The sequence below is a fragment of the Notechis scutatus genome, chromosome 4 (genome assembly GCF_049901735.1).
Source record: "Notechis scutatus isolate UNSWTSFEM ecotype Mainland chromosome 4, rNotScu1.2, whole genome shotgun sequence".
In the NCBI taxonomy this organism is placed as follows: domain Eukaryota; kingdom Metazoa; phylum Chordata; class Lepidosauria; order Squamata; family Elapidae; genus Notechis; species Notechis scutatus.
The window spans coordinates 6239470-6263738 of NC_142012.1; the positions used below are offsets into that span (position 1 = coordinate 6239470).

Here is a 24269-nt window from a genome sequence, read left to right on the forward strand (position 1 = left end):
TCTGTCTCTCTCTCTCTCTGTCTCTGTCTCTGTCTCTCTCTGGCTATGGCTCTCTCTCTCTCTCTCTGTGTGTGTGTGTCTATCTGTCTCTGTCTCTCTGTATGTGTGTGTCTCTCTCTGTCTGTCTTTCTATTTGTCTGTCTCTCTCTCTCTGACTATGGCTCTCTCTCTCTTTGTCTCTGTCTCTCTCTCTGTATGTGTGTGTGTCTCTGTCTGTCTGTCTGTCTGTCTGTCTCTCTCTCTCTCTCTGTCTCTGTCTCTGTCTCTCTCTTTGTCTCTCTCTGGCTATCTCTCTCTCTCTCTCTCTCTCTGTGTGTGTGTCTATCTGTCTCTGTCTCTCTGTATGTGTGTGTCTCTCTCTGTCTGTCTTTCTATTTGTCTGTCTCTGTCTCTCTCTGACTATGGCTCTCTCTCTCTTTGTCTCTGTCTCTCTCTCTGTATGTGTGTGTGTCTCTGTCTGTCTGTCTGTCTGTCTGTCTGTCTCTCTCTCTCTCTCTGTCTCTGTCTCTGTCTCTCTCTGTCTCTCTCTGGCTATGGCTCTCTCTCTCTCTCTCTCTGTGTGTGTGTGTCTATCTGTCTCTGTCTCTCTGTATGTGTGTGTCTCTCTCTGTCTGTCTTTCTATTTGTCTGTCTCTGTCTCTCTCTGACTATGGCTCTTCTCTCTTTGTCTCTGTCTCTCTCTCTGTATGTGTGTGTGTCTCTGTCTGTCTGTCTGTCTGTCTGTCTGTCTCTCTCTCTCTCTCTGTCTCTGTCTCTGTCTCTCTCTGTCTCTCTCTGGCTATGGCTCTCTCTCTCTCTCTCTCTCTGTGTGTGTGTCTATCTGTCTCAGTCTCTCTGTATGTGTGTGTGTCTCTCTGTCTGTCTCTCTTTGTCTCTGTCTCTCTCTGGTTATGGCTCTCTCTCTCTTTCTGTGTGTGTCTCTATCTGTCTCAGTCTCTCTGTATGTGTGTGTGTCTGTCTGTCTATCTGTCTGTCTCTCTTCGTCTCTGTGTCTCCCTCTGTCTGTCTCTGTTTCTGTCTCTGTCTGTCTCTCTCTCTCTCTCTGTGTCTATCTATCTATCTATCTATCTATCTATCTATCTATCTATCTATCTATCTATCTATCTATCTGTTTTCTTATCTATCCATCCATCTGATATATTATTATCATATATATATTAGGACCTCCAGGGCCTAACTCCAAGCAAAAACCCCTAGAGAGCCAGGCAAATAATGAAGTGAGGGATGGGAAGGGAGACAAACTCAAACACCATATAGGAGACATGGGAAACATACCCAGATTCAGGCATAAACATCTCAAGGGCCTATATACAAATGCGCAAAGTCTGGGGAACAAACAAGGTGAAGTTGAACTATTAATACAAGAAGGTAGATACGACATAGTTGGAATAACAGAAGCTTGGTGGGACCAAACCCACGACTGGAACATATTGATAGAAGGATACAAAGTCTTAAAAAAAAACAAAAAAAAACCAGACCCCATAAAAGATGAGGTGGAGTTGCACTGTACGTAAAGGACCACTATATTGCTACGGAAATGCATGAAACCAAAGACGAAAACCTCCTAGAATGCAGAAGGGTCAATATCAAAGAAAATGGTTAGATAACAAAGTACAGTAATGAAATATGCAGATTTCTAGAAAATAATAAATATATAACGATGTACTTTTTTTTATTATTATTATAACTACAAAATGATTTTAGGATAGATTTGGGATGATAATATGAACTGTTATATAATAAATCAAGTAAATTATGGCTATCTTGTAAAACATGAATGAAAAAAAAGTATAGTCAAATGATTGATTCATAATGATACTAAGGTATTTAGTTTTTGATTGACAATATGAGATTATATGTAACGTAATTGTAATTTGAAGACTACGAAATGGAAGCACAAAATAATTTGTAAACCAACCGGCACACTGTATGTACACCTATGGAAGATAGCTTGATGTTTTTATGTTTTCTTTGTTTATGTTTGTTTTTAAAAACCAATAAAAATTAAAAAATATATATGAAAGAAAAAAAAAGAATGATATAGCCATAGGTGTATATTATAAGCCACCCAATCAAGCAGAAAAAAATAGAAGTCCTTTTTTGCCAGCCAACTAACAAACATATGCAGGAAACACACAACAATAGTAATAGTTATCATCTAATTAAAAATTGTTTTTTTTTTAAAAAAAGAAGTCCAGCAGATGGGTTGTATGGGCTATTAGTCCCTCCAGATTGGGATGGGGGGGGCGTTAGGTCTGAAACCGCCCCCCCTCCAAGATTAGTGCTGGGGTCTCCAGACCTGGCCAGTCTTTTTTTGGGGGGGGTACAAAAGGTGTCTCCACAACCACCTTAAACCTGCGGGAACCTCTCCCTTTTGGGGAGGGGGACACACACACACTGCCCCCTCCTTCCTCTCTTCCCGGGCAGGGGCACCCCAGCAGCCCCCACCCCCACCCCGCCTTGGTGATTCCGGAGAGATCGCTTCACCTGCCGGACACCTGCCTTCTCCGACTGAAGCGGCGGCAGGCGGCGGGTCCTGGAGGACACGTGTCTCGGAGGAAGGGGCCGGAGCGGGGCTGGAAACACGTGTCTGCCTGACAGCTCCGGCTCTCCCAGTCCCCGCCGCCGGAGGGCTGGCCGGGCAGGAGCGGTCGGAGGCGATTGGAAAGAAGGAAGGAAGGAAGGAAGGACGGACGGGTAGGCGGAGCTCCATGGCTGCGGTCTTCGGCGGTGTGGAAGGGTGAGCCGGCCGGCCCAGCCGGGAGAGGAGCCGGGGGGTGGGGAGGCTTCAAGCAGCCTGAGCGTTGGCTCGCTTCTCGCCTCACCTGGCGCCCAGGTGAGGCGCCAGGTGAGGCGGGGAAGGCGAGCCAAGCGGCTGGGGGTGTGTGGCGGGGGAGAGCTGCGCCCGCCCCAGATCGGGAGGGGGGATTCGGCGGAGAGGAGGGGCTTGGCTTGGAGTCGCCCACCCCCGCCCAATTGGGGTGGCCGGATTCCAGGTATTGGGTGGTTCAAGCGGGGGGTCTTCTTTCTCTGGATTCCGCTTTGGAGGGGCTCCGAGGACCCTTTCAAAGTTGAGGGGGGCTTGGAGGGACCCCCGGGAAAGCCCTTTGGGTATTGCAACTTTGCAACAAACGCTCCCCCCTCCCCTCAAACCCCTCGCCCGGTTTTTCTCATCGCTGGCCTCCTGCGAGAAAGCAGGTGTGAATTGACCAGGGGAGGGGAGGCAGATCGGGCGGGGGGGGGGCGGTCGGAGCTCCTGCAATCTCTGGGCCCGTTAAAGTCTACCTGCGGCCAGCAGCCTTCCTTCCCCCAGCCTGGCGCCCGCGGGCCCCCGGTTGCAAGATGCCCCCCACCGGCTGAATTCCGCCTTCATTCGCAGCAGCAGGAGGAGGAGGTCGTGGTGGGTGACGTCATCGGGGCTGGAAGGCAAAACTTACTAGAGAAAGAAATTATTTCAGAGGCGTTGCATCCCTCTTGCATTTAAATATATATATATATATGAGAATTATTTTATTCTTCACAGATGTTGCTCCTAAAAAATGGCCTCCCTGCAATATTCTCGGGGTTGGCGTCACTTGAGCCCCACCCCCCAAAAAGGAAAGAGCGACATTTCCCAGATTGCAAAAGAGTTGATGTACCATGTGGCTGTGCAGGGCTGCCATGCGAGGAGGAGGAGAGGAAGAGGAGGAAGGAAGCGATGAAAAGCGTGGCAGGGCTGAGATCCGGGCTGGGCTGAAGGCTTTGCCTGGTTCTTGGCCGGCTTCTAATTGGAGGGAAACGTTGGAAACCAAACATAACTAGCCGGGCAGGATCGTGGCTTGCAAGCTGGAGAGAAACCAAGGAGCCTGTTTTGTGGGCTTAAAACAGCTTGGGAAAACTTGCAGATGGGAGGAGGGGAGGAGGGACTTCAACTCCCAGAATTCTCCAGGCAGCCAGTCAGGGTTGGTGGGCGTGGCCTGGGAGGTTCCACACACCCGGATAAGCAGAGCTTGTAACCAAGATTAGACCAAGGACCCAACAACAATATCCAATCAAGGAATTATCCACTCAGATGTACAATAAATAACAACCCAATCAAGGAACTACTAAGAACGCTCCCACCAACACTGTGAAGGCGAGCCACTTGTGTACAAGCAGGTAGCAAACCCCATTCTCTTGGAATGCTGATGATGTTCCCTAGTTGGGTCGTGAAACGTCTGCAAGGAAACAACCAAGTTCAGGGAGCTCCAAGGACCCCACAGTCGTCCTCTTCCTCCTCTCCACACACCCCATTCCCTTCTAGCACTGAAGAAGTTCCCTAGTTGGGTCATGAAATGTCTGCCAGAAAATAACTGAGCTCAGAGAGCACCAAGGACCCCTCAGTCCTCTTCCTTTCTCCTCCCCCTCCTCCCAAGACCACTCTCCCTCCTAGCACTGATGATGTTCCCTAGTTGGGTCATGAAACGTCTGCAAGGAAACAACCAAGCTAAGAAAGCATCAACCTTGGGCCACCAAGATTCCCCCCCACTGCGCCCCCATTTTCTATGTTTTTTTCTATTTTGCCATGGAATTTTTACGTTACAGGTAGTCCTTGACTTACAACAGTTTGTTTAGTAACCATTTGAAGTTACAACAGACTTGACAAAAAGTGACTTAGGACCGTTACCTTCCAAGAAACTATGCCTCCCAAGACATCTGCTGTGTCCCTTTTCCTGCTGGGGGCTCATATTTACAGATTAACAGAATTGGAAGGGACCTTGTAGGTCATCTAGTCCAACCCCCCTCCCCGCCTAAGCAGGAGACCCTACACCATTTCTGACATATAGCAGTCCAGTCTCTTCTTGAAAGCTTCCAGTGATGAAGCTCCCACAACTTCCGAAGGCCACTTCTCTTCCACTAGTTGATTGTTCTCCCTGTCAGAAAATTCTTCCTTATTTCCAGGTTGAATCTCTCCTTGTTCAGTTTTCATCCATTATTCCTTGTCTGGCCTTCAGGTGCCTTGGAGAATAGCTTGACTCCCTCTACTTTGGGGCAACCCCTGAGATATCAGAACAGTGCTATCATGCTTCCCCTGGTCCTTCTCTTCATTAGACTAGACATGCCCAGCTCCTGTAACCATTCTTCATATGTTTTAGTCCAGGGGTCTTCAAACTTGACAGCTTTAAGACTTGTGGACTTCAACTCCCAGAATTCCTCCTCCAGTCATGTTAGCTCAGGAACTCTGGGAGTTGAAGTCCACAAGTCTTAAAAGTTGCCAAGGTTGGAGACCCCTGTTTTAGTCTCCTCATCATCCTGGTTGCTCTTCTCTGCACTCTTTCTAGAGTCTCAACATCTTTTTTATAATGTGGTGACCAAAACTGGATGCAGTACTCTAGGCGTGGTCTTACTAAGGCTTTATAGAGTGGTATTAGTGCTTCCCTTGATCTGGATTGTATCCCTCTGTTCATGCAACTTAGGATTGTATTGGCTTGTTTGGCTGCCACTGCACGCAGCTGGCTCATGGTTAGCTGGTTGTCCACTCAGACTCCAAAAATCCCTCTCACAGCTGCCTCTTATCTGCTGGGTCTCCTGTCTGTTGGCCCTCCTCTCCCTGCCCACCGCCCCAGCGTCATTCCCACCTCAGCCATTACGGAGGGTCTCTTGCGCTGGAAGCCCCCTGTTTCTTGATCGCCCCCCCTTCTCCGATCAGAGCCAATGGATTAGATCAGTTTATAAGAGGCTGGAAACCGTTTATGGACTTTCTGCCTGTTAGCTAGGTGTTCAGGAGAGCCCCTAACTAAGATTCTGCACAGTTCAGAGAAACCTCCCCCCCAAAAAAATCCCATTCCTGGCTGGCCCCGCCCACTCTGCCCCGCCCCTCCCAGGAGTCCCCACACCTCCTGTTTCAGATGCAGGTAAGCGCAGGGTGCGCGTGGAGGCTCGGGGAGGGCGAAAAAACGGGCCTCCCGGAAGTTCGGGAAGGCCGGAAATGGGCCTGTTTCTGGTTTCCAGGAGCCCAGGGAGGCTGTTTTCGTCCTCCCGGAGGCTCAAGGAAAGCCTCGGGAGCCCGGGGAGGGTGAAAACACCCCCCACACACACACTGTGGTGCAGGAGGCCAACTAGGCCATGCCCACCATAGCCACGCCCACCCAGCAACCGGGTAGAGAACCTGTTGCTAACATTTTTTGAAGCCTACCCCTAGCTACCTGTATTTGACACACACACACACACACACACACACAAAAGCTGGAAAGCAGAATCATCTCCTGTAGACCCTCAAGTGGCATTTTTCTTCCTCTGCAGGGGGGGAACCCGCTCCAAGGTGGTGCTGCTCTCTGAAGATGGCAAGATCCTGGCCGAGACCGAGGGGCCCTGCACCAACCATTGGGTGAGGATGGGGCCCTTCTCGGGGGGGGGGGGGGGTGGTAAGAAAGCAAAGGGAAAATGTGAGTAGGGGGAGCTGCTCGATCTGGCTTTCGCTCCTAGGCACGGTCGGGGGGAAAAAACCCAGCGCTATGGCAATCTTCCTTGGGAAAATAATATTTAAATAGCAATAGCACTTATAGACGTATCTTCTGCTTCGTAGCGCTTTACAGCCCCTTTCTAAGCAGTTTACAGAGCCAGCCTCTTGCCCCCAACAATCTGGGTCCTCATTTGACTGACCTCGGAAGGACGAAAGGTTGAGTCAACCTTGAGCTGGTCAGGATTGAACTGCTGGCAGACAGCAGAATTAGCCTGCACTGCTGCATTCTAACCACTTTGCCACCATGGCTCTATGTCTGCCTGCCTGCCTGCCTAACTAACCTATTTATCTAATCCTAATCTAATCCTAATCCTAATCCTAATCCTAATCCTATCTATCTATCTATCTATCTATCTATCTATCTATCTATCTATCTATCTATCTATCTATCTATCTAATCTATCTATCGCCATATTACTAATCTTATATACCGCTTCACAGTGCTTTACAGCCCCTCTCTAAGGGGTTTAGTCAGCCTCTTGCCCCCAACTATCGGGGTCCTCATTTTACCAACCTCGTAAGAATGGAAAGCTGAGTCAACCTTGAGCCGGTCAGGATCTAACTCCTGGCTGTGGGCAGTCAGCCTGCCATGCTGCATTCTAAACGCTGTGCCACCATGGTTCTAAATCTGTCCTTGCCTACCTACCAACCTACCTACCTATCTGCCCACATACATACATACTTAACTAATCTATCTAATCTATCTATCTATCTATCTATCTATCTATCTATCTATCTATCTATCTATCTATCTATCTATCTATCTATCTATCTATCTATCTATCTATCGCAATAGCCCTTAGATTTATATTCCGCTTTGCAGTGCTTTACAGCCCTCTCTACACCATTTACGGAGTCAGCCTCTTGCCCCCAATAATCTGGGCCCTCATTTTACTCACCTCGGAAGGATGGAGGGCTAAGTCAACCTTGAGCCTGGTGGGATTCGAACTGCCAAATTGCAGCCGGCAGTCAGCAGAAGTAGCTTGCAGTACTGCACTCTGACCACTGCGCCACCGAGGCTAAGCGCTAAGAGCTGACCAGAGCTGGCCTAAGCTGGCTTCCTCACCACCACCTGCCCCCAGTCCAGAGCTGGCAGCTACCACCTCTGTTGGCTGTGCTTGGCAGGGCTGGGTTTTTATTGCCAGATGCAGCCTGGGCTTGAGGATGGGGGAGGCCGGAAGGAGACACCCCTCCCCCCGAAAATAGAGATGGCCGGGGGGGGGACACGACCAGTGAGGGACGTTGCTGTGAAGAAACCAAGCCCAGTTATGGTAACGGTGGGAATCCAGCAGGCAGAGGGAAGGCCAGATATTTTTACAATTTTTACTCAAGTGTGCAAGAAGGGGGTGTAAGTGCAAATTGAAAGGGGTGTCTCTTATTTTTCTCTGGGCGAGAAGCTGGTTGGCTCGGACACCTGCCTGGAACGGATTGAGGCCATGGTCCAAGATGCCAAACGGAAGGCTGGGGGTGACCCACACACTCCTCTTCGATCGCTGGTGAGTCTCCTTGTGATGACCAGGAGTGGGGTGGGGGGGATACAAAATAAACACAGTCACAAAACCCTGGTGAAGCCCCTTTTATTCCTTCCCTTTGCTTCCAAGCTCCAAATATCCTTGACGGAAGACAAAAAACTCCCACACAAACAGTTACAAGAAGGAGGGGAAAAAACAACACAAACCAGGCAAGATAAGGGCTGGAGGACGTCCACAGATAACAGAACACACACTGGGAAGGACGTCAAACTCAGAGAAGAACCATAAACTAGAGATATTTCCATGCTTTGTTTCCAGCGCTCGCCCATACGCATGTCCGTCCTCTTATTCAATTGCCACAGCTGCAGCCCACGAAGAGGATCAAGGTCCTCTCCTCCTGAGTAGACCACGTCTCTCCCTTATCCTCTCTTCCCTCCGTGCCCTAGGATGGAGAGGGGATGCGCCTGGGTCCTCCTCTGACTGCCCAGCCGGCCTCCGCCCTTCCCCAGCCTCCTCCACAATCTCCGGAGCCACACTTCCACTCCCTGTCGGCTGTTCCTCCTCTCCCTCGGAGTCCGTCTCCACCAGGGGCATGACACTCCTGCCCCCTTTCCAGGAAAGCCACCCCACCTCTTGCCAGGGTTATTAGACCAAGCCGGAGAGGCGTGTTTTCTACAGCCCACGAAAGTGCTCTGTTGGAGAATGTGATTTATGACAGTGATCCCCAACCATTTTTATGCCGCGGCCTGGTACCGGCATCAGCTGGGCGCCGCGGCCCGGTACCGGCATCAGCTGGGCACCGCATCTTTTTGATGAAAAAGTGCTTCCGGTGACCTCACGGAAGCACTTTTTCATCAAAAAGATGGCGGCGCCAGCGCTTCGGTGAGCTTTTCCGGGTAGAAATGGCTTTCTACCGGAAAAGCTCATCGAGCGCTGACGCCGCCATCTTTGATGAAAAGTGCTTCCGGTGAGCTCTACCCGGAAAAGCTCACCGGAAGCACTTTTTCATCAAAAAGATGGCGGCGCCAGCAACCAGCGGCCCGGTAGGACTTGTTCCACGGACCGGTACCGGTCCGCGGACCGTGGTTGGGGACCCTGATTTATGACACACTCTGGGAGGAGAGGGGAAACACAGTCATAGTTGGGCAGTAAATTACGTGGGGCAGAGTCGACTTCACTTGGGAAAAGTGCCGCCATGTTGCTCCTAATAAATAATTGGATTTCTTCTGAAACTTGGCTCGAAGCTCATGAATTAATTAGGGCATCCGTTGGAACCCTGACACCCCGGTTGTCACTAGGCAGCCACTCAGGGGCATTAGGGAACTGCCCAGGGCAGGTGGGAGAAAGAAGGTAGACATGTTGGCATCACCATGCCTGGGACAGGAGGTTGGGATACAAGCCCACAATGGCAGTATTTTTCTAACGAGGCCACCGGCCAGTCAACATCTTGGTGTCGTCCCGGTTAGCTGTGATGCTGTTGGCCCAGGGTAAGAGAATAACAGTCTTGCAATCTGACTCTCTGCTCAAGCAGGAGACCCTTACAGAATCATAGAATGACAGAGTTGGAAGGGACCTTGGAGGTCTTCTAGTCTGACCTCTGCTCAAACAGAAGACCCTAATCCATTATGGACAAATGGCTGTCCAGTTCCTTCTTAAAAACCTCTATGGATGAAGCACCCAGAATTTTAGAAGATAAAGTTGTTCCACTGATGAATTGTTCTCACTGTCAGGATAATTCCTCCTTAATTCCAGGTTGCTTCTCTCCTGGATTAGTTTCCATCCCTTGTTTCTTGTCCTGCCTTCTGGTGCTTTGGAGAATAGCTTGACTCCCTTTTCTTTGGGGCAGCCCCTGAGATATTGGAAGACTGCTATCATGTCACTCCTAGTCCTTTTTTTTCATCAGACTAGACATTCCCAATTCCTGCCTACGTTCTTCGTATGTTTTAGCCAAGGGTCTTCAAACTTGGCAAGTTTAAGACTTGTGGACTTCAACTCCCAGAATTCCTGAGCTAACATGACTGGAGGAGGAATTCTGGGAGTTGAACTCCACAAGTCTTAAAGCTGTCAAGTTGGAAGACTACTGATCTATCATCTGTTTGTATGTTTGTCTATCGTTGCCCCATCCATCCATCCATCCACCCACCCATGTCTGTCTGTCTGTCTGTCTGTCTGTCTGTCTATATCTATCTATCTATCTATCTATCTATCTATCTATCTATCTATCTATCTATCTATCTATCTATCATCCATCCATCCATCCATCCATCCATCCATCCATCAACTCTCACAAGGGTCTTCAAGCTTGGCAGCTTTAAGACTTGTGGACTTCAACTCCCAGAATTCCTGAGCTAAAATGACTGGAGGAGGAATTCTGGGAGTTGAAGTCCATAAATCTTAAAGCTGTCAAGTTTGAAGACCCCCTGGTTTTAGCCTTCCCTTGGGTAGCAAGAGAAGTTGTCCAGGTTTGCTAGAGAGGACCTCAGCCTCAGTTTGTGGTCATTAGGTAAAAGTGAAAGTAGGAATCGCTTCCTTCCTGACCTCCCAGCCCCAGGAACCCAGGGAGTTGATTAGAAAAGATTCAAGAGACTCCTCCATCCAGAGGTTCCAGATGTGGGACCACAGCTCCTAGATACCCACCTAGGTGTAGTCCATGACCTCTGAAGATCCCCAGGACAGGGGAAGTTAGGGGATGTCCTCCTGCTGCCTTCCGCCATGATTTTTCCCCTAATGCTGGTACACTTTGGGGCTGTCTCCTCCAGAATCTGGGTCGGGTGGTTGGGGGCCTGTCAAGTGGTGGCTGGGGGCTCACAGTGTGGCTGCCTGTTGACTGCAGGGCCTCTCCCTGAGTGGAGGGGAGCAGAAGGAAGCCATCCAGAAGCTCATTGAGGACATGAAGAGCCGCTTCCCACATCTGAGCAAGAGTTACTTCATCACGACCGATGCCATTGGGGCCATAGCTACTGCGACCAACACCGGTAAGCCTGCCCCTCCTTCCTTCCATCCCTCCCTCTCTTCCTTTCTTCCCTCCTTCTTTCCTTCCTTCCCTTCTTTCTATTCCTTCTTTCTCTCCCTCCCTCCTATTTCCTCCCTCCTTCCCTCCCTCCTATTCCTTCCTTCCTTCCTTCCTATTCCTTCCTTCCCTGCCTCTTTTCTCCCTCCTTATTCCTTCCCTCCCTTCTTATTCTTTCCCTTCCTTCCCATTCCTTCCTTCCCTGCCTCTCTTCTCTTCCTCTTCCTCCTACCTTCCTTCCTTCTCTCCTCCTACCTTCCCTCCCTCCTATTCCTTCCTTCCTTCCCATTCCTTCCTTCCCTGCCTCTCTTCTCTCTCCTCTTCCTCCTACCTTCCTTCCTTCTCTTCCTTCCCTGCACGTTCCCTCCCTCCTATTCCTCCCTTCCTTCCCATTCCTTCCTTCCCTGCCTCTCTTCTCCCTCCCTATTCCTTCCCTCCCTCTCCCTATTCCTTCCTTCCTTCCTTCTCTCCCACCCTCCTACCTTCCCTCGCTTCCTATTCCTTCCTTCCTTCCCTCCCACTCTTCCCTCTTCCCTTCTTTCCCTCCTTCCTTCCCTCCTTCCTATGCCTTCCTTCCCTGCCTCTCTTCTCCCTCCCTATTCCTTCCTCTCTTTGTCCTATTCCTTCCTTCCCTCCCTATTCCTTTCCATCCATCCATCCATCCATCCATCCATCCATCCATCCTCTCAGAGTTTGTTCGTTTATTTGCAGGTACTTCATAGCCCAATTAGTTCACATCATCAGTGCAAGGAAATGTGAGGCTTGCTCCCTGGTTATATAACAATAGTTTGCCCTCCCAATTTGGTGGGGTTGTGGTTTTCTCTTCGATAGTTCCTTCATTCTGGTTTTCTGCTGGATTGTTTGTCTGGTGTTAATCCCAGCTTATCTGGCTGTTGGCTGCTTCTGGTCTTTTCGTTTCCTTCTTAGCTTTTTTGCATTGCCTCTTTTTAACAGTGTGTAAATGTGGTTTATTTTTATGTGTCTATCGATGGCCGATTTGCCCGAGTGGCAGGCTGCCAGGAATTCTCTAGCCACGTTTATTAAAATTTAGCTTGGTTTTAGGAGGAGCTCCCTGATTCTTGTGGGAAGTTGGGTTTTATTTTGATAGTGGAACACTGGGTTAGTGTCGGTTTGTTTGTTTTTTCAATAGAATTCTTTCTCATTTCTCACTGTTGCTTCTGCTGGTGAGCTTATCCAGAAAGGATAGTGCAGGTAGTCGTCAATTTATGACCACAATGGAGCCCAAAATGTATGTTGCTAAGTGAGAAATTTGTTCAGTGAATTATGTCTCATTTTACGACCTTTCTTGCCACAGTTGCTAAATTGTCAATCACTACCATTCTTAAATTAGTAACACGGCTACTAAAAGGGGGCCAAAATTACTTGAGCAGACAGTCCTTGACTTATGATGGTTTTGTTTAGTGACCATTTGAAGTTAAAACAGCACTTGAAAAAAAGTTACTCAGGATCATGTTTCCCACTTACGACCATCACGGTCTTCGCCATCTGACTCCCTTCGTGGTCATCCCTTTCCTCTCCAGGCGGTGTGGTGCTGATCTCAGGAACCGGCTCCAACTGCAAGCTCATCAATCCTGATGGGTCCCAGATCAGCTGTGGAGGATGGGGCCACATGATGGGGGATGAAGGATCAGGTGAGGAAATAACCGCTGGACCGGGATCTTCCCAACGGATACATTTGCAGTTCTGGCTTCGGAAGATTTCAAGTCCTATCACTGACATGGCCAGATTAGCTGGGGTGGGAAAAAAAACAACCTCTTGGACTTCTTCTTGGGAGATTCAGACCTTAACAGATGAACAGAGTTGGATGGGACCTTGCAGGTCATCTAGTCCAACCCCCCGCCCAAGCCGGAGACCTTACACCATTTTTGACAGGTGGCAGTCCAGTCTCTTCTTGAAAGCCTCCAGGGATGAAGCTCCCACAACTTCTGAATAACAAAATAATAACAGAATAGGAAGAGACCTTGTAGGTCATCTAGTCTAACCCCCCACCCAAGCAGGAGACCTTACACCATTTCTGACAGGTGGCAGTCCAGTCTCTTCTTGAAAGCCTCCAGGGATGAAGCTCCCACAACTTCTAAAGGCAACTTCTGTTCCATCGGTTGATCGTTCTCACCATGAAAACATTCCTCCTTATTTCCAGGTTGAATCTCTCCCCGTTCAGTTTCCATCCATTATTGCTTGTCTGGCCTACAGGCGCTTTAGAAAATAGCTTGACCCCTTCCTCCTCTCTGTGGCAGCCCCTCAAATACTGGAAGGTTGTTATCCTGTCTCTCCTGGTCCTTCTCTTTACTAGACAAGCCATGCCCAATTCCTGCACCCGTTCATTGTTCATTGCACGCTCCAAGGTCTCTTTCGGCTCGGTTATTTTATTCCATTCTTCCTCCCTGCACCAGTGAAGAGCCAGTTCAAGCTAGCTTTCTATAAGGTTGCCCAGGATCTTGGACACCACGTGGAGAGGCTAGTGGTGTGCCACGGGTTAATGCACACTCCACATTTATCCCCTAACACAGGAGTGGGCCACTCTGCCAACTTTACAACTGGTGGACTTCAATTCCCAGAATTCCTGAGCCAGCTGGCTCAGGAATTCTGAGAGTTGAAGTCCACCGGTCGTAAAGTTAACATAGCTGACCATCCTTGGCTTAATAGAGCCTAGATCAATTTTACCAAGTTTTGCCACAGGTTGAAAAGGCGATGGAGCGATGCCCCTAGGTGGAGAAGTTGCACCTTTGAGCCTCGAAGAACTGGCTACCAAGAACTGGCCCACCTTATCTAAGCATGTAGTACAGCAGCTTCCTTGGGAACCCAGCACACTGGGTTTTACGTACTGCATGGATGGGGGTGAAAGCAAGGTCCAGTCCACAGGCTGACCATCTCTTTTGGTGTTCTGGCAGCTTATTGGATCGCCCACCAGGCAGTGAAGATGGTGTTCAACGGCTTGGACAACCTGGAGGTCCCACCACACGACATCAGCTACGTCAAACAGGCCATGTTTGACTACTTCCAGGTAAGCAGGGGGTCCACACACACACACACACACCCCGCCCAAACCTGTTGTGGTTCGCCGGCAGCTGGGTGCGGACGGCTGATGTCTCGGAGAGCGAGGACTCAGATGAGGGGCCTGCATGTGATGCAGGGATGGGGCCAAGACCATCAGGGAGTGGAAAGCTGCCTTTGGAGATTGTGGAGGCTGGCAGCTGTGAGGAAGAGGCCCCCGAGGAGCCTGTGCCCAGTGCGCGCAGGGCTACTCGAAGGAAAGAGCAGCTGCAGCAGCACAGGTGACTCCGGGAGTAAGGCTGCAAGGTGATGGCCCCTCCTTTAAGGGATAAAAGCCAGCCCTCAGAGGTGGGACTCTTTGCAGGAAGCAAAGACGTTCTTGCACTTCAAGCCTTGTGGAAGTTCGGATTATCCTGGTTTGTGTTTGGAGACTTTGGGTTTTGATTATTTCCTTGCAATTTAATCTAGTGTTCTTGGCAGCCTTGCACAAGCTTGGCAAGGCTTGTTCTTATCTGGGACAATTCGTTTTTAATAGCGCTTTTACTGCGAATGAACGGAATTCGGAGGGAAGCATGAAAAAGGTTTCGCTTTTATCTCTGTTTGGTGTTTGTTTGCTTTGAATGAGGCTTGGGTCAGAACAAAGCCAGACCTTCAATGTCCCCCCTCTTCTGGTGTGGGACTTTCGTCTGTGGGAAGGGGAAGGCGGGCCAGAGTTGTAGGTCAGTTGAAGCAGGAAATCTCCCACTGGGAAAGCTGTAGATACCCCAAGGGTGATGCTGTGGGGCTGGTGGGGAGGAATTCCTGGTAAGAGGAGCTCAAGTAAAGGTTGGAACTACCTCTTAACTCTTCTTCCGATTTCAGAGGAGATACACTCTGCAGTGGAGACACATCTGCAGGATTTCTGAGCGCCAAGCTTTAGAAGCTTCCGAGCATCTCTTGATGCTAGAGATGAAAATAATCTGCACCTCAATGCATAAGTCAGTATTGTGATGATGGGTTGCACGGTCAGCCAGATGTTCGGATGGGGTTTGGCATTTTTTTATTCCTTTGTCATCCTTCCCAAGGGCCTGCGATAGGGAGGCGTTGGATGGGGTTAGAGGTGTTGTGGCAGGATGTCAGCTGTTCCCAAATCAAGCTGCCTTTTGCAATTGACCGAGGGTGAATTTGTCAATGCCGATGGTGTTCAAGTGATGTTCTAGTTGTTTTGGGATTGCATCCAAGGCACCGAGGACCTGACTTGGGGAGGGCTCACCTTGCAGCCCTGGTCAAAAGGGCCCAGCAGAGATTATACGACCTGAGACTTCTCAGGAAACAACTGAATGAAAAACTGCTGGTGACCTTCTACTGCTGCACCAGAGAGTATCTTAACTTACTGCACCTCTGTATGGTTTGCCAATTGCACAAGGGCAGACAGGACAGCGCTCCAAAGGGTTAACGTCATTGCCCAGAAGATCATGGGTTGCCCTCTCCCCTCTTTGGAAGAGCTTTATAACTCCCACTGCCTTAAGAAAGTTCAAAACATCCTCAAAGATCCATCTCATCCTGGGCACCCCCCCTTTTTTTTAACTATTACCATCTGGCAGACGGTACAGGATAATAAAAACAAGGGCAAATAGGCTGAAAAACAGCTTCTGTTCCAGGGCAGTAGCTCTTTATAGTGTAGTGTAGTGTTGGTGTGGTGTTGGGGGTTTCCGGTTCAATGTATGGAGGGTGAAGGATGTGTGTTTGTGTTTATTGTCATGATGTGCACTGAAGATGGTGTTTGATTTCATTGTATGAGGTGCAATGACAATAAAGTAAACTAAACTAAACTATTAATACTGGTACCACCTTTTTCTTGCTTTTGCCACAGTTGCTCTATTTCTATTTTCAGATCTCTGAATTTTGTTATCTTCTCCCGTTCTTTCTCTTCTCTTCTGCTGTCTCCAGCTACTGTCACGTCAGTTATCCAGATTTTTGTCTCTCTGATCAACCGTTGTTAAATCTGGGTGTTATGTGGCAGGTGCCTGTCTGATTGACTTCTAAACTCCGAGACCAAAGTAGCCTCCCTTCTTTTCTGTCATTATGTCTATTTTATGGTCCTACCAGTTCTTGCTTGCAGACAAATGATCTTCCCAATGCGCCATTGTTGCCACTTTTGTCACGCTGTTGCTTCTAGTAAGTCCGTGGGATCTTCTTGCAGCAGCTAACTAGGTAGTCCAAATCATGTTTATTATATGGTGTTTGGGATTCGGATTGGCTTTGGGAAAAGGAAAAGGAGGAAAAAAAGGGGGGGAAAGGAAAAGAAAGAAAGAAGAGGAAGAAAGGAAGGAAAAGGAGAAAGTTTTCTGCATGTTTTCCGACAGGTTTCTGACCGAATGGGGCTCCTAACTCACCTCTACAGAACCTTTGAGAAGTCCAAGTTTGCAGGGTTCTGCCTGAAATTGGCTGAAGGTAGGCCTGCAGGTCGAAGGGATGGGTAACTTTAGGATGCCAGGAAAAAAAAACTGCAAGGTCCCTGCTCAGCCTGATCCTTAATCAAGTTCTTGGATTATATTGAGCCAGCAGGAGGAAGTATTCGCTTTCAGTATTGGGTGGTTGCAGTATTGGGGGATTCTGGGAGTTAAAGGGCGCCCATCTTAAAGTATCCTAGCTGGGGGATTCTGGGAGTTGAAGTCCATCCCTTTAAAGCCTGCTGGCTGTGGGATTCTGGGAGTTGAAGTCTGACCTTTTCAAAGCATGCTTGCTGTGGGATTCTGGGAGTCAAAGGCCACCCACCTTAAAGCATCCTGGCTGGGGGATCCTGGGAGTTGAAGTCCACCCACCTTAAAGCATCCTAGCTGGGGGATTCTGGGAGTTGAAGTCCATCCCCTTAAAGCATCCTGGCTGGGAGATTCTGGGAGTTGGTCCACCCACCTTAAAGCATCCTGGCTGGGGGATTCTGGGAGTTGAAGTCCATCCCCTTAAAGCATACTGGCTGGGGGATTCTGGGAGTTGAAGTCCATCCCCTTAAAGTATGCTGGTTGGAGAATTCTGGGAGTTGAAGTCCACTTGGGTTGTCAAACTTGAGATACACCAATTAGGCTATCAAAAAGGAAAATCAAACTTGTTGCGAAAGTGACGGGACACGCCCAGTGTTGCAGACCCTGTTGTGAAGCTGTTCAGCTTCAAAAGTAGCCAGTTTGGCTGCCATACAGATACTCTGGCACAATCCTCAGCTAGGCTATTTTTACCCAAGTCACATCTGTAAAAAAGAACCTTCTGGGGGGAGTGTATATATTGCACGCTGGTCAGGGAAGTGAAATAAAAGGGTAAAACCGTTTCTCTGTCTGTTACCTAGGTGCCACGGCTGGGGACCCCCTGTGCCGCTACATTTTCCACAAAGCTGGAGAAGTCCTGGCCCGGCATATCGTGGCCGTTCTGCCCAAAATTGACCAGGTAACCTGGGGTGGACAGCAAGAAAAGGGAAGGATTGAGGGCGGTTACTGCTGTTCTGACCTAAGCTTCCCAAGATCACAAAGCAGACTGCTTGTCCCAACAAAACCCCTTTTTATTTAGGTTAAAGTGAATTCCTCTCTAGCAAAATCCCGGCAGTCTTTCACGAGATTTCATAACTACAGACCATTTTTTTATCAGGCTTGGAGAGTTGCCAGGCCGATACCTTCCAAACGCTACTCTGTAGCAGAAATTCCTTGGCAAGAAGTCAGGAACAGGTCTTCACCCTAATGAATTGAACTAATTGTCTCCTGCAAACCCCACTTCCCTTTTGCTCCTCTTTATTCCCTAATGGGAGGGGCCATTCACTGTTCACCTGTGCCCTTACTCCCCAGTCAACCCTTGTCCCTTAACTGTTCCCTTCTCCTGGCAGCTCTGTGCTTGCACACACTGGGAACAGGCTCCAGCTGCTCTTCTTCCCTACTGATCTCCAACTCCGAAGGCAGATGATAACTGTCAGATGGCCCTGGCCCCATCTCTGCCTCCGACGCTGAGCACTCGTCAGTGCCTTCCCCAGACTCCAGGACGGGCCCATGTTCCTCCCCAACCTCCTCACTGTCTGAATCTGCCACCAGCTCCGCTGGCCACTGGCGGGCCACAACTGCTTCCTTTCCCTAGTACACACATCCCAAAGTTAATTTTGGTTCATGAAGCAGCCATATTGATCCTGGGACATAACTGTGGGGAGAGTGAAGTTCAAGGGCCTCCCAAGGAGGAGGACAGAAGGGGAGTGAGTCCCTTTTTACTGATCTGCATCCAAGCTGGCTTTTAGCAGGAAGCGTGTCCTTCTCTGGAGCCTTTGCCCCTAAGCCATCATGTGGTTTGGCATCTTGTATGAATCCAGCCAGTGGTGGCTTATTTGATAAACCCTGATGTAGGTAGGAACCCCGGAAAACGACGGGTTGTATCTTACACATCGACCAAAACAGGACAGATACAGACTTCCAACAGATAAGTTAGGACTGCAGAACGAACCATCTCCACCAGCCTGCCTTTCACAGAGGATGTGTAGATATCAGGCAGGTCAGAAGGAGAGCTGAGAAAATAACTATGAAGCCCTCACATCCTGGACATAAACCGTGTCCACTCCTCCATGCAGGACGTCGCTATAGTGGTGTGTCTAGTGGCGTGCCAAAACAACTAGGCACAAAGGCAGTTTTTTCCCTCGTGCCTCACATCTAATCCTCAGAGTACTAACACAGAGTTCCCCAAACTCGTGTGTGTGTGTGTATATGTGTGTGTTGGGAGGGGATGACTTGTGCTCGCCTGCCACTTCCACGGCCCGGTTCCAAACAGCTCACAGCCTAGTAGTAGACTGTGGCCCATTGGAGACCCCGAGTTGGGTGGGATTCAGCCGTTTCGGACTGGTTCGGGCGAACCGGATGTTAAATTTATACCTGATTCGCCAAACCGGTAGTTGAACCGACCGGCTGGCCCCTGCCAGGAGACTCCACACGGCCCGTTTTGAATGCAGGTAAGTGCAGGGTCCGTGTGGAGACTCTGGGAGGGTGCAAAATGGGCCTTCTGGAAACAGGCCTGTTTCTGGCTTCCGGAGGGCCTCCAGAGCCCGGGGGAGGCCATTTTCATCCTCCCAGAGGCCTGAGGGAAGCCTCCGGAGCCTGGGGAAGGCGAAAAATGGCCCTCTCAAAAGTTGCAGTAGGCCACGCCAACCATGGCCATGTCATGGGCAGCGAACCGGTTGCTGGGATCTTTGAATCCCACCCCTGCCCCCAGCCTTAACATCTATGTGTATTTACCCATATAGTAAGGCTGGAGTATTATTATTTATCCTTGTTATCTTTACTTCCCTATGATTATTTATCCTTGTTATCTTTACTTCCCTATTATTATTTATCCTTTTTATCTTTACTATTATTGGTATGATTATTATTATAATCCTCTCTATTGCTTTGCAAGGACACGGAGTGCCTCTACACCAGAGACAATTCCTTGGGTGTCTAATCACACTGGGCCAATGGTGGGAAGACACGTCCTAAAATGAGGCAAATTTCAAGTAACAAGTGCCTCGCTCGGCGACATAAATTCTGGGCCCAATTCCGGTCATTAAGTCGAGGACTACCCATACCCTGGACAAGAGGGGCCATCAGAGGCGACCCACAGATTCCCCACATCTTCTGATGTTTGTTTCCCTGCAGATCTTACTCCAAGGGGATCTAGGATTGCCTGTTGTCTGCGTGGGATCCGTGTGGAAGAGCTGGGAGATGATGAGAGAAGGTGAGGAATCTGCTTCCCTGTTAGCTGCCCCCAGAACAGGGGTCTCCAACCCCCCCAGGCCACTTTAAGACTGTGGACTTCAACTCCCAGAATTCCCCAGCCAGCTTCTGGGAGCTGAAGTCCACCAGTCTTAAAAGTTGCTGGCTGGGGAATTCTGGGAGCTGAAGTCCACCAGTCTTAAAGTTGCTGGCTGGGGAATTCTGGGAGTTGAAATCCACCAGTCTTAAAGTTGCTGGCTGTGGAATTCTGGGAGCTGAAGTTCACCAGTGTTAAAGTTGCTGGCTGGGGAATTCTGGGAACTGAAGTCCACCAGTCTTAAAAGTTGCTGGCTGGGGAATTCTGGGAGCTGAAGTCCACCAGTCTTAAAGTTGCTGGCTGGGGAATTCTGGGAGTTGAAATCCACCAGTCTTAAAGTTGCTGGCTGGGGAATTCTGGGAGCTGAAGTTCACCAGTGTTAAAGTTGCTGGCTGGGGAATTCTGGGAACTGAAGTTCACCAGTGTTAAAGTTGCTGGCTGGGGAATTCTGGGAGCTGAAGTCCACCAGTCTTAAAAGTTACTGGCTGTGGAATTCTGGGAGCTGAAGTCCACCAGTCTTAAAGTTGCTGGCTGGGGAATTCTGGGAGCTGAAGTTCACCAGTGTTAAAGTTGCTGGCTGGGGAATTCTGGGAACTGAAGTTCACCAGTGTTAAAGTTGCTGGCTGGGGAATTCTGGGAGCTGAAGTCCACCAGTCTTAAAAGTTACTGGCTGTGGAATTCTGGGAGCTGAAGTCCACCAATCTTAAAGTTGCTGGCTGGGGAATTCTGGGAGTTGAAATCCACCAGTCTTAAAGTTGCTGGCTGGGGAATTCTGGGAGCTGAAGTCCACCAGTCTTAAAAGTTGCTGGCTGGGGAATTCTGGGAGCTGAAGTCCACCAGTCTTAAAAGTGGCCAAGATTGGAGACCCCTGCCCCAATGAAAAGGAGGGCCAGTGCCAGCTTAACAATCTTGGGCTGCCCATGAAGTAGGCCAGTGGTGGCGAACCTTTTTGTGGTGTGCCAAAAGCTGGCACCCACAATGCAATGCGCCCTGCCCGTCCTGCACATGCACGCGCAACACCCCCCCCCACTTTACCTGCACTGCGCTTGCGCGCGCCTCCCAGTTGATTTTTGGCCCATTTGAAGCCTTTTTTGGCCTCCCAGAGGCTCAAGGGAACCTTGAGGCTGAAAAACGGGCCTTCCGGAAATACTTCCGGAGGGCCTCTGGAACCTGGGGGAGGAGGCCGTTTCACCCTCCCGGGGGCTCCTGGGAAGCCTCTGCAGCCTTTGGAGGCCGAAAAACAGGGCCGTTTCGGCACTTCCGGTATTTACCGGAAGTGCTGAAATGGGCCTGTTTTTCAGGAGGCCGGAAAAAGGCCTCAAACGGGCGGAAAAATCAGCTGGGAGGCCCGCGCACGCGCAGTGCAGGTAAGTTTGGCTGGGGCTCTGCGCACCACCCGTGGCACGCGTGCCATAGGTTCACCATCACGGAAGCAGGCAATGCAGCAGGATAGCGGGTCTTCCCTTTTGGAAGCAGATGGAGCTGGGTCCCTGCTTGAGCTGTCCAAGGCAAGGAGGCCTCCTTGGAAAGGGATCTGATGGGAAGGATCCACTGGCTCTCCTCACAGGATAGCAGTGCTCCAGTATCTCAGGGGTTGCCCCAAAGAAGAAGGGGGGGGGGCAACCTATTCTCCAAAAACCCTGAACAGGCAGGATAAGCACCAACAGATGGAAGGAAACTGACCAAGGAGAGAAGCAACCTTACAACTTGAGGAGAAATTTCCTGACAGAACAGTTTTATCAGTGGAACCGCCTGCCACCAGAAGTTGTGGGTGCTCCATCACTGGAGGCTTTTAAGAAGAGACCATGGGCTGGGAATGGTGTAGAGGCAGGGTCTCGTGCCTGAGCAGAGGGTTAGTTCAGACTAGATGACCTCCAAGGTCCCTCCCAACTCGATCTGTTCTGTTCTGTGCTTCCAGGATTCATCCAGGTCCTCAGCCAGGCGCACAGCAAGCAGCTCAACGGCGCCTTCTCCAAGTTCAGCCTGATGAAGCTGAAGCAGTCTTCGGCCCTGGGCGGGGCCAGCCTGGGAGCCAAGCACATCGGCCAGGCCGTCCCTCTGGACTACAAAGCCAACGTGGACGCCTTCTACACACACTCCTTTGCCTAGAGGCGGCAACTCCAATCCATCCTTAGCGATGGGGGCCTTCAAAACGTGGACTCTCTCTGCTGCTTTTGGAGGGGCTCAATTTATATGGGCAGGTCCCCGCGCATGCACACACAGTGTTGTTTTTTAAAAAAATAATAGTAGTGTGGTCTCAGGTGGCAATACCACACATACAGCAGCGTGCCTGGATACAGGTAGCCTTGACTTAACAGTAGCAGGGGGTTAGATTAGAACAGGGGTCGCCAATCATTTGGACCTCAGGGACCACCAAACTCTTTAATTTTAAATCCCACGGACCAGAGACCTTGGGAAAACTCCCCCAAAAAAGTCTGCAGGAAAATTCCACGCCCCGTTTTCCTACCGATTGATCATTCTTGATTTGGGATTGCAGGATATCATCTCCAGCTCTGTTCTCAGGGGGAGAGAGAGAGACTTTCGGCTTCATGCAAGGAAAGCAGCAGAAGCAGCAGAAGTCTTTCTTTCTCTCCCCCAAACTCTGCCAGAAATGACTCTTTGTGAGACTTGTCGCACTGGCGCAGCCTCTTGGAGCAGGAGGCCTTGCAGGGTCCCAAAGACTCATTTCTGGCGGAATTTAGGGGAGAGAAAGACTTTTTCTGCAGCCAAAAGCAGAAGAAAGAAGCAACCCAGTGGCCAGGCCACCTCACTACCTCGTGTTGTTATGTGACGCAAGCCTTGTGTTCCTGTGCAGCCTGGATTAATTGCTTTGAGGGTGTGTGCGCTTTGGGGGTGACATTTCTCTCTGGACCACCAAAATTTTCTCATGGACCACTAGTGGTCCTCAGCCCATTGGTTGGCGACCACTGGATTAGAAGACTTCCCAGGTCCTTTCTAATTGTTATTCTGTTGCAACTGTTCATTAAATGACTGGTCAAATTTACAACGGCACTGAAAAGAGGGACTTGTGGCTGTTTTTCACACTTTATGACCATTGCAGCATTCTCCAGGGTCACATGATCAAAATTCAGGCGCTCGGCAACTGACTCGAGTTATGATGGTCGCCATATCCCGGGGTTACACTTTTGCGACCACCTGACGAGTAAAAGCCAATCGGGGGGGAGGGGGAGGGAGATTGGCTTAGCAACCGCATGACCAACTTAACCGCCGAAGCGATTTGTAACTCTGGCAGGGAAGGTCGTAAAATTGGGGCAGAAACTCACTTTAACCACTGCCTCGCTTAGCAGCGGAAATTTGCAGCTCTGTTGCGGTTTCCCCTGGCCTGCAAGCTCGGCTGGCAAACTTGGATTCCTGCTTGCAAAGGAGATGGAATCCAATCAGATCTTGCTATATCCCGGACCGACTGTTCCTACTGGCCATCGTGGTTTGAGCCAGCCCAGGAAGGCCCTGGCTTTTCCTGGACAAAGATGACCCAGAGAGGGGCTCAGCAGGGGCCCTACAACCGTGGGGCTGTCACCAGCTGGAGCAGGGGTCTCCAACCTTGGCAACTTTAAGACTTGTGGACTTCAACTCCCAGAATTCCCCAGAAAGTCGTTGTTTTTTTGGAGTGTTTCTCTGGATGGAGAAGTCTCTTGAACCTTTTTTTAATCAACTCCCTGTGTTCCATGGGGTTGGAAGCTCAGGAAGGGAGTCCTCCTTTCGCTTTCACCTAATGACCACAAACTCGGGTTGAGGTCCTCTCGCAAACCTGGACAACTTCTCTCCCTACCCAAGGGAAGGCTAAAACCAGGGGTCTTCAAAGCCATGACAGCTTTAAGACTTATGGACTTCCAACTCCCAGATTTCCTCTTCCAGTCACGTTAGTTGGGAATTCTGGGAGTTGAAGTCCACAAGTCTTAAACTTGCCAAGTATGGAGACCCTTGGGATAAATGGATGGATGATGGAGGTCAGACAGACAGATGTGGTTGGATGGGGAGACGATAGACGGACAGATATGGTAGACCAGGGGTCTTCAAAGTCTTGACAGCTTTAAGACTTGTGGACTTCAACTCCCCAGAATTCCTCCTCCTGTCATGTTAGCTCAGGAATTCTGGGAGTTGAGGTCCACAAGTCTTAAAAGTTGCCAAGGTTGGAGACCCCTGAGCTGGAGAGTCAAGAAGTTAGGGCCTAACAGGCATTTAAGACCTCCCGTAAAGCTTGATTGACATTTAGATAAAAGGTGTTGCAAAATACCCTTTGCCTCGTAAGCGTCCTGGTTTATCCCAGCTTCCCAGCCCTGCCATCACGCTGTCTTGCCAGCTGTCCCTGCATTTCTGCTGCCTTCCCACCCGCCCCCTCCCCAAACCAGGCCGACATCCCTGGGGGGGTCTGGGGGGGGGCAGAGAGTTTTCTGCACCAGCCGGGAAGACCCTAAAAAGACCCTGGGCACCACACACCCAGCTCAAAATCGATTTATTGAAGAATGCATTCTTGTAAAAATGGGGG

General features: G+C 49.9%; 1 protein-coding gene across 2 annotated transcripts; it reads left to right on the forward strand.

Annotated features, from left to right (window-relative positions):
• Positions 1-2571: 2571 nt before the first annotated feature.
• On the forward strand, positions 2572-22781 carry NAGK (N-acetylglucosamine kinase). Of its 2 annotated transcripts, XM_087965730.1 has the most exons (10): positions 2572-2740; positions 6262-6346; positions 7879-7977; positions 10787-10928; positions 12505-12615; positions 13876-13988; positions 16324-16411; positions 17298-17395; positions 19609-19687; positions 21681-22781. In XM_087965730.1, the coding sequence occupies exons 1-10, from the start codon at positions 2712-2714 to the stop codon at positions 21869-21871; spliced, it is 1035 nt and encodes a 344-aa protein (XP_087821856.1). In that variant the 5' UTR covers positions 2572-2711; the 3' UTR covers positions 21872-22781. The 2 variants fall into 2 exon arrangements, with proteins under 2 accessions (XP_087821856.1, XP_087821855.1); XM_087965729.1 differs by lacking the exon at positions 12505-12615 and having other exon boundaries at positions 2574-2740.
• Positions 22782-24269: the final 1488 nt, after the last annotated feature.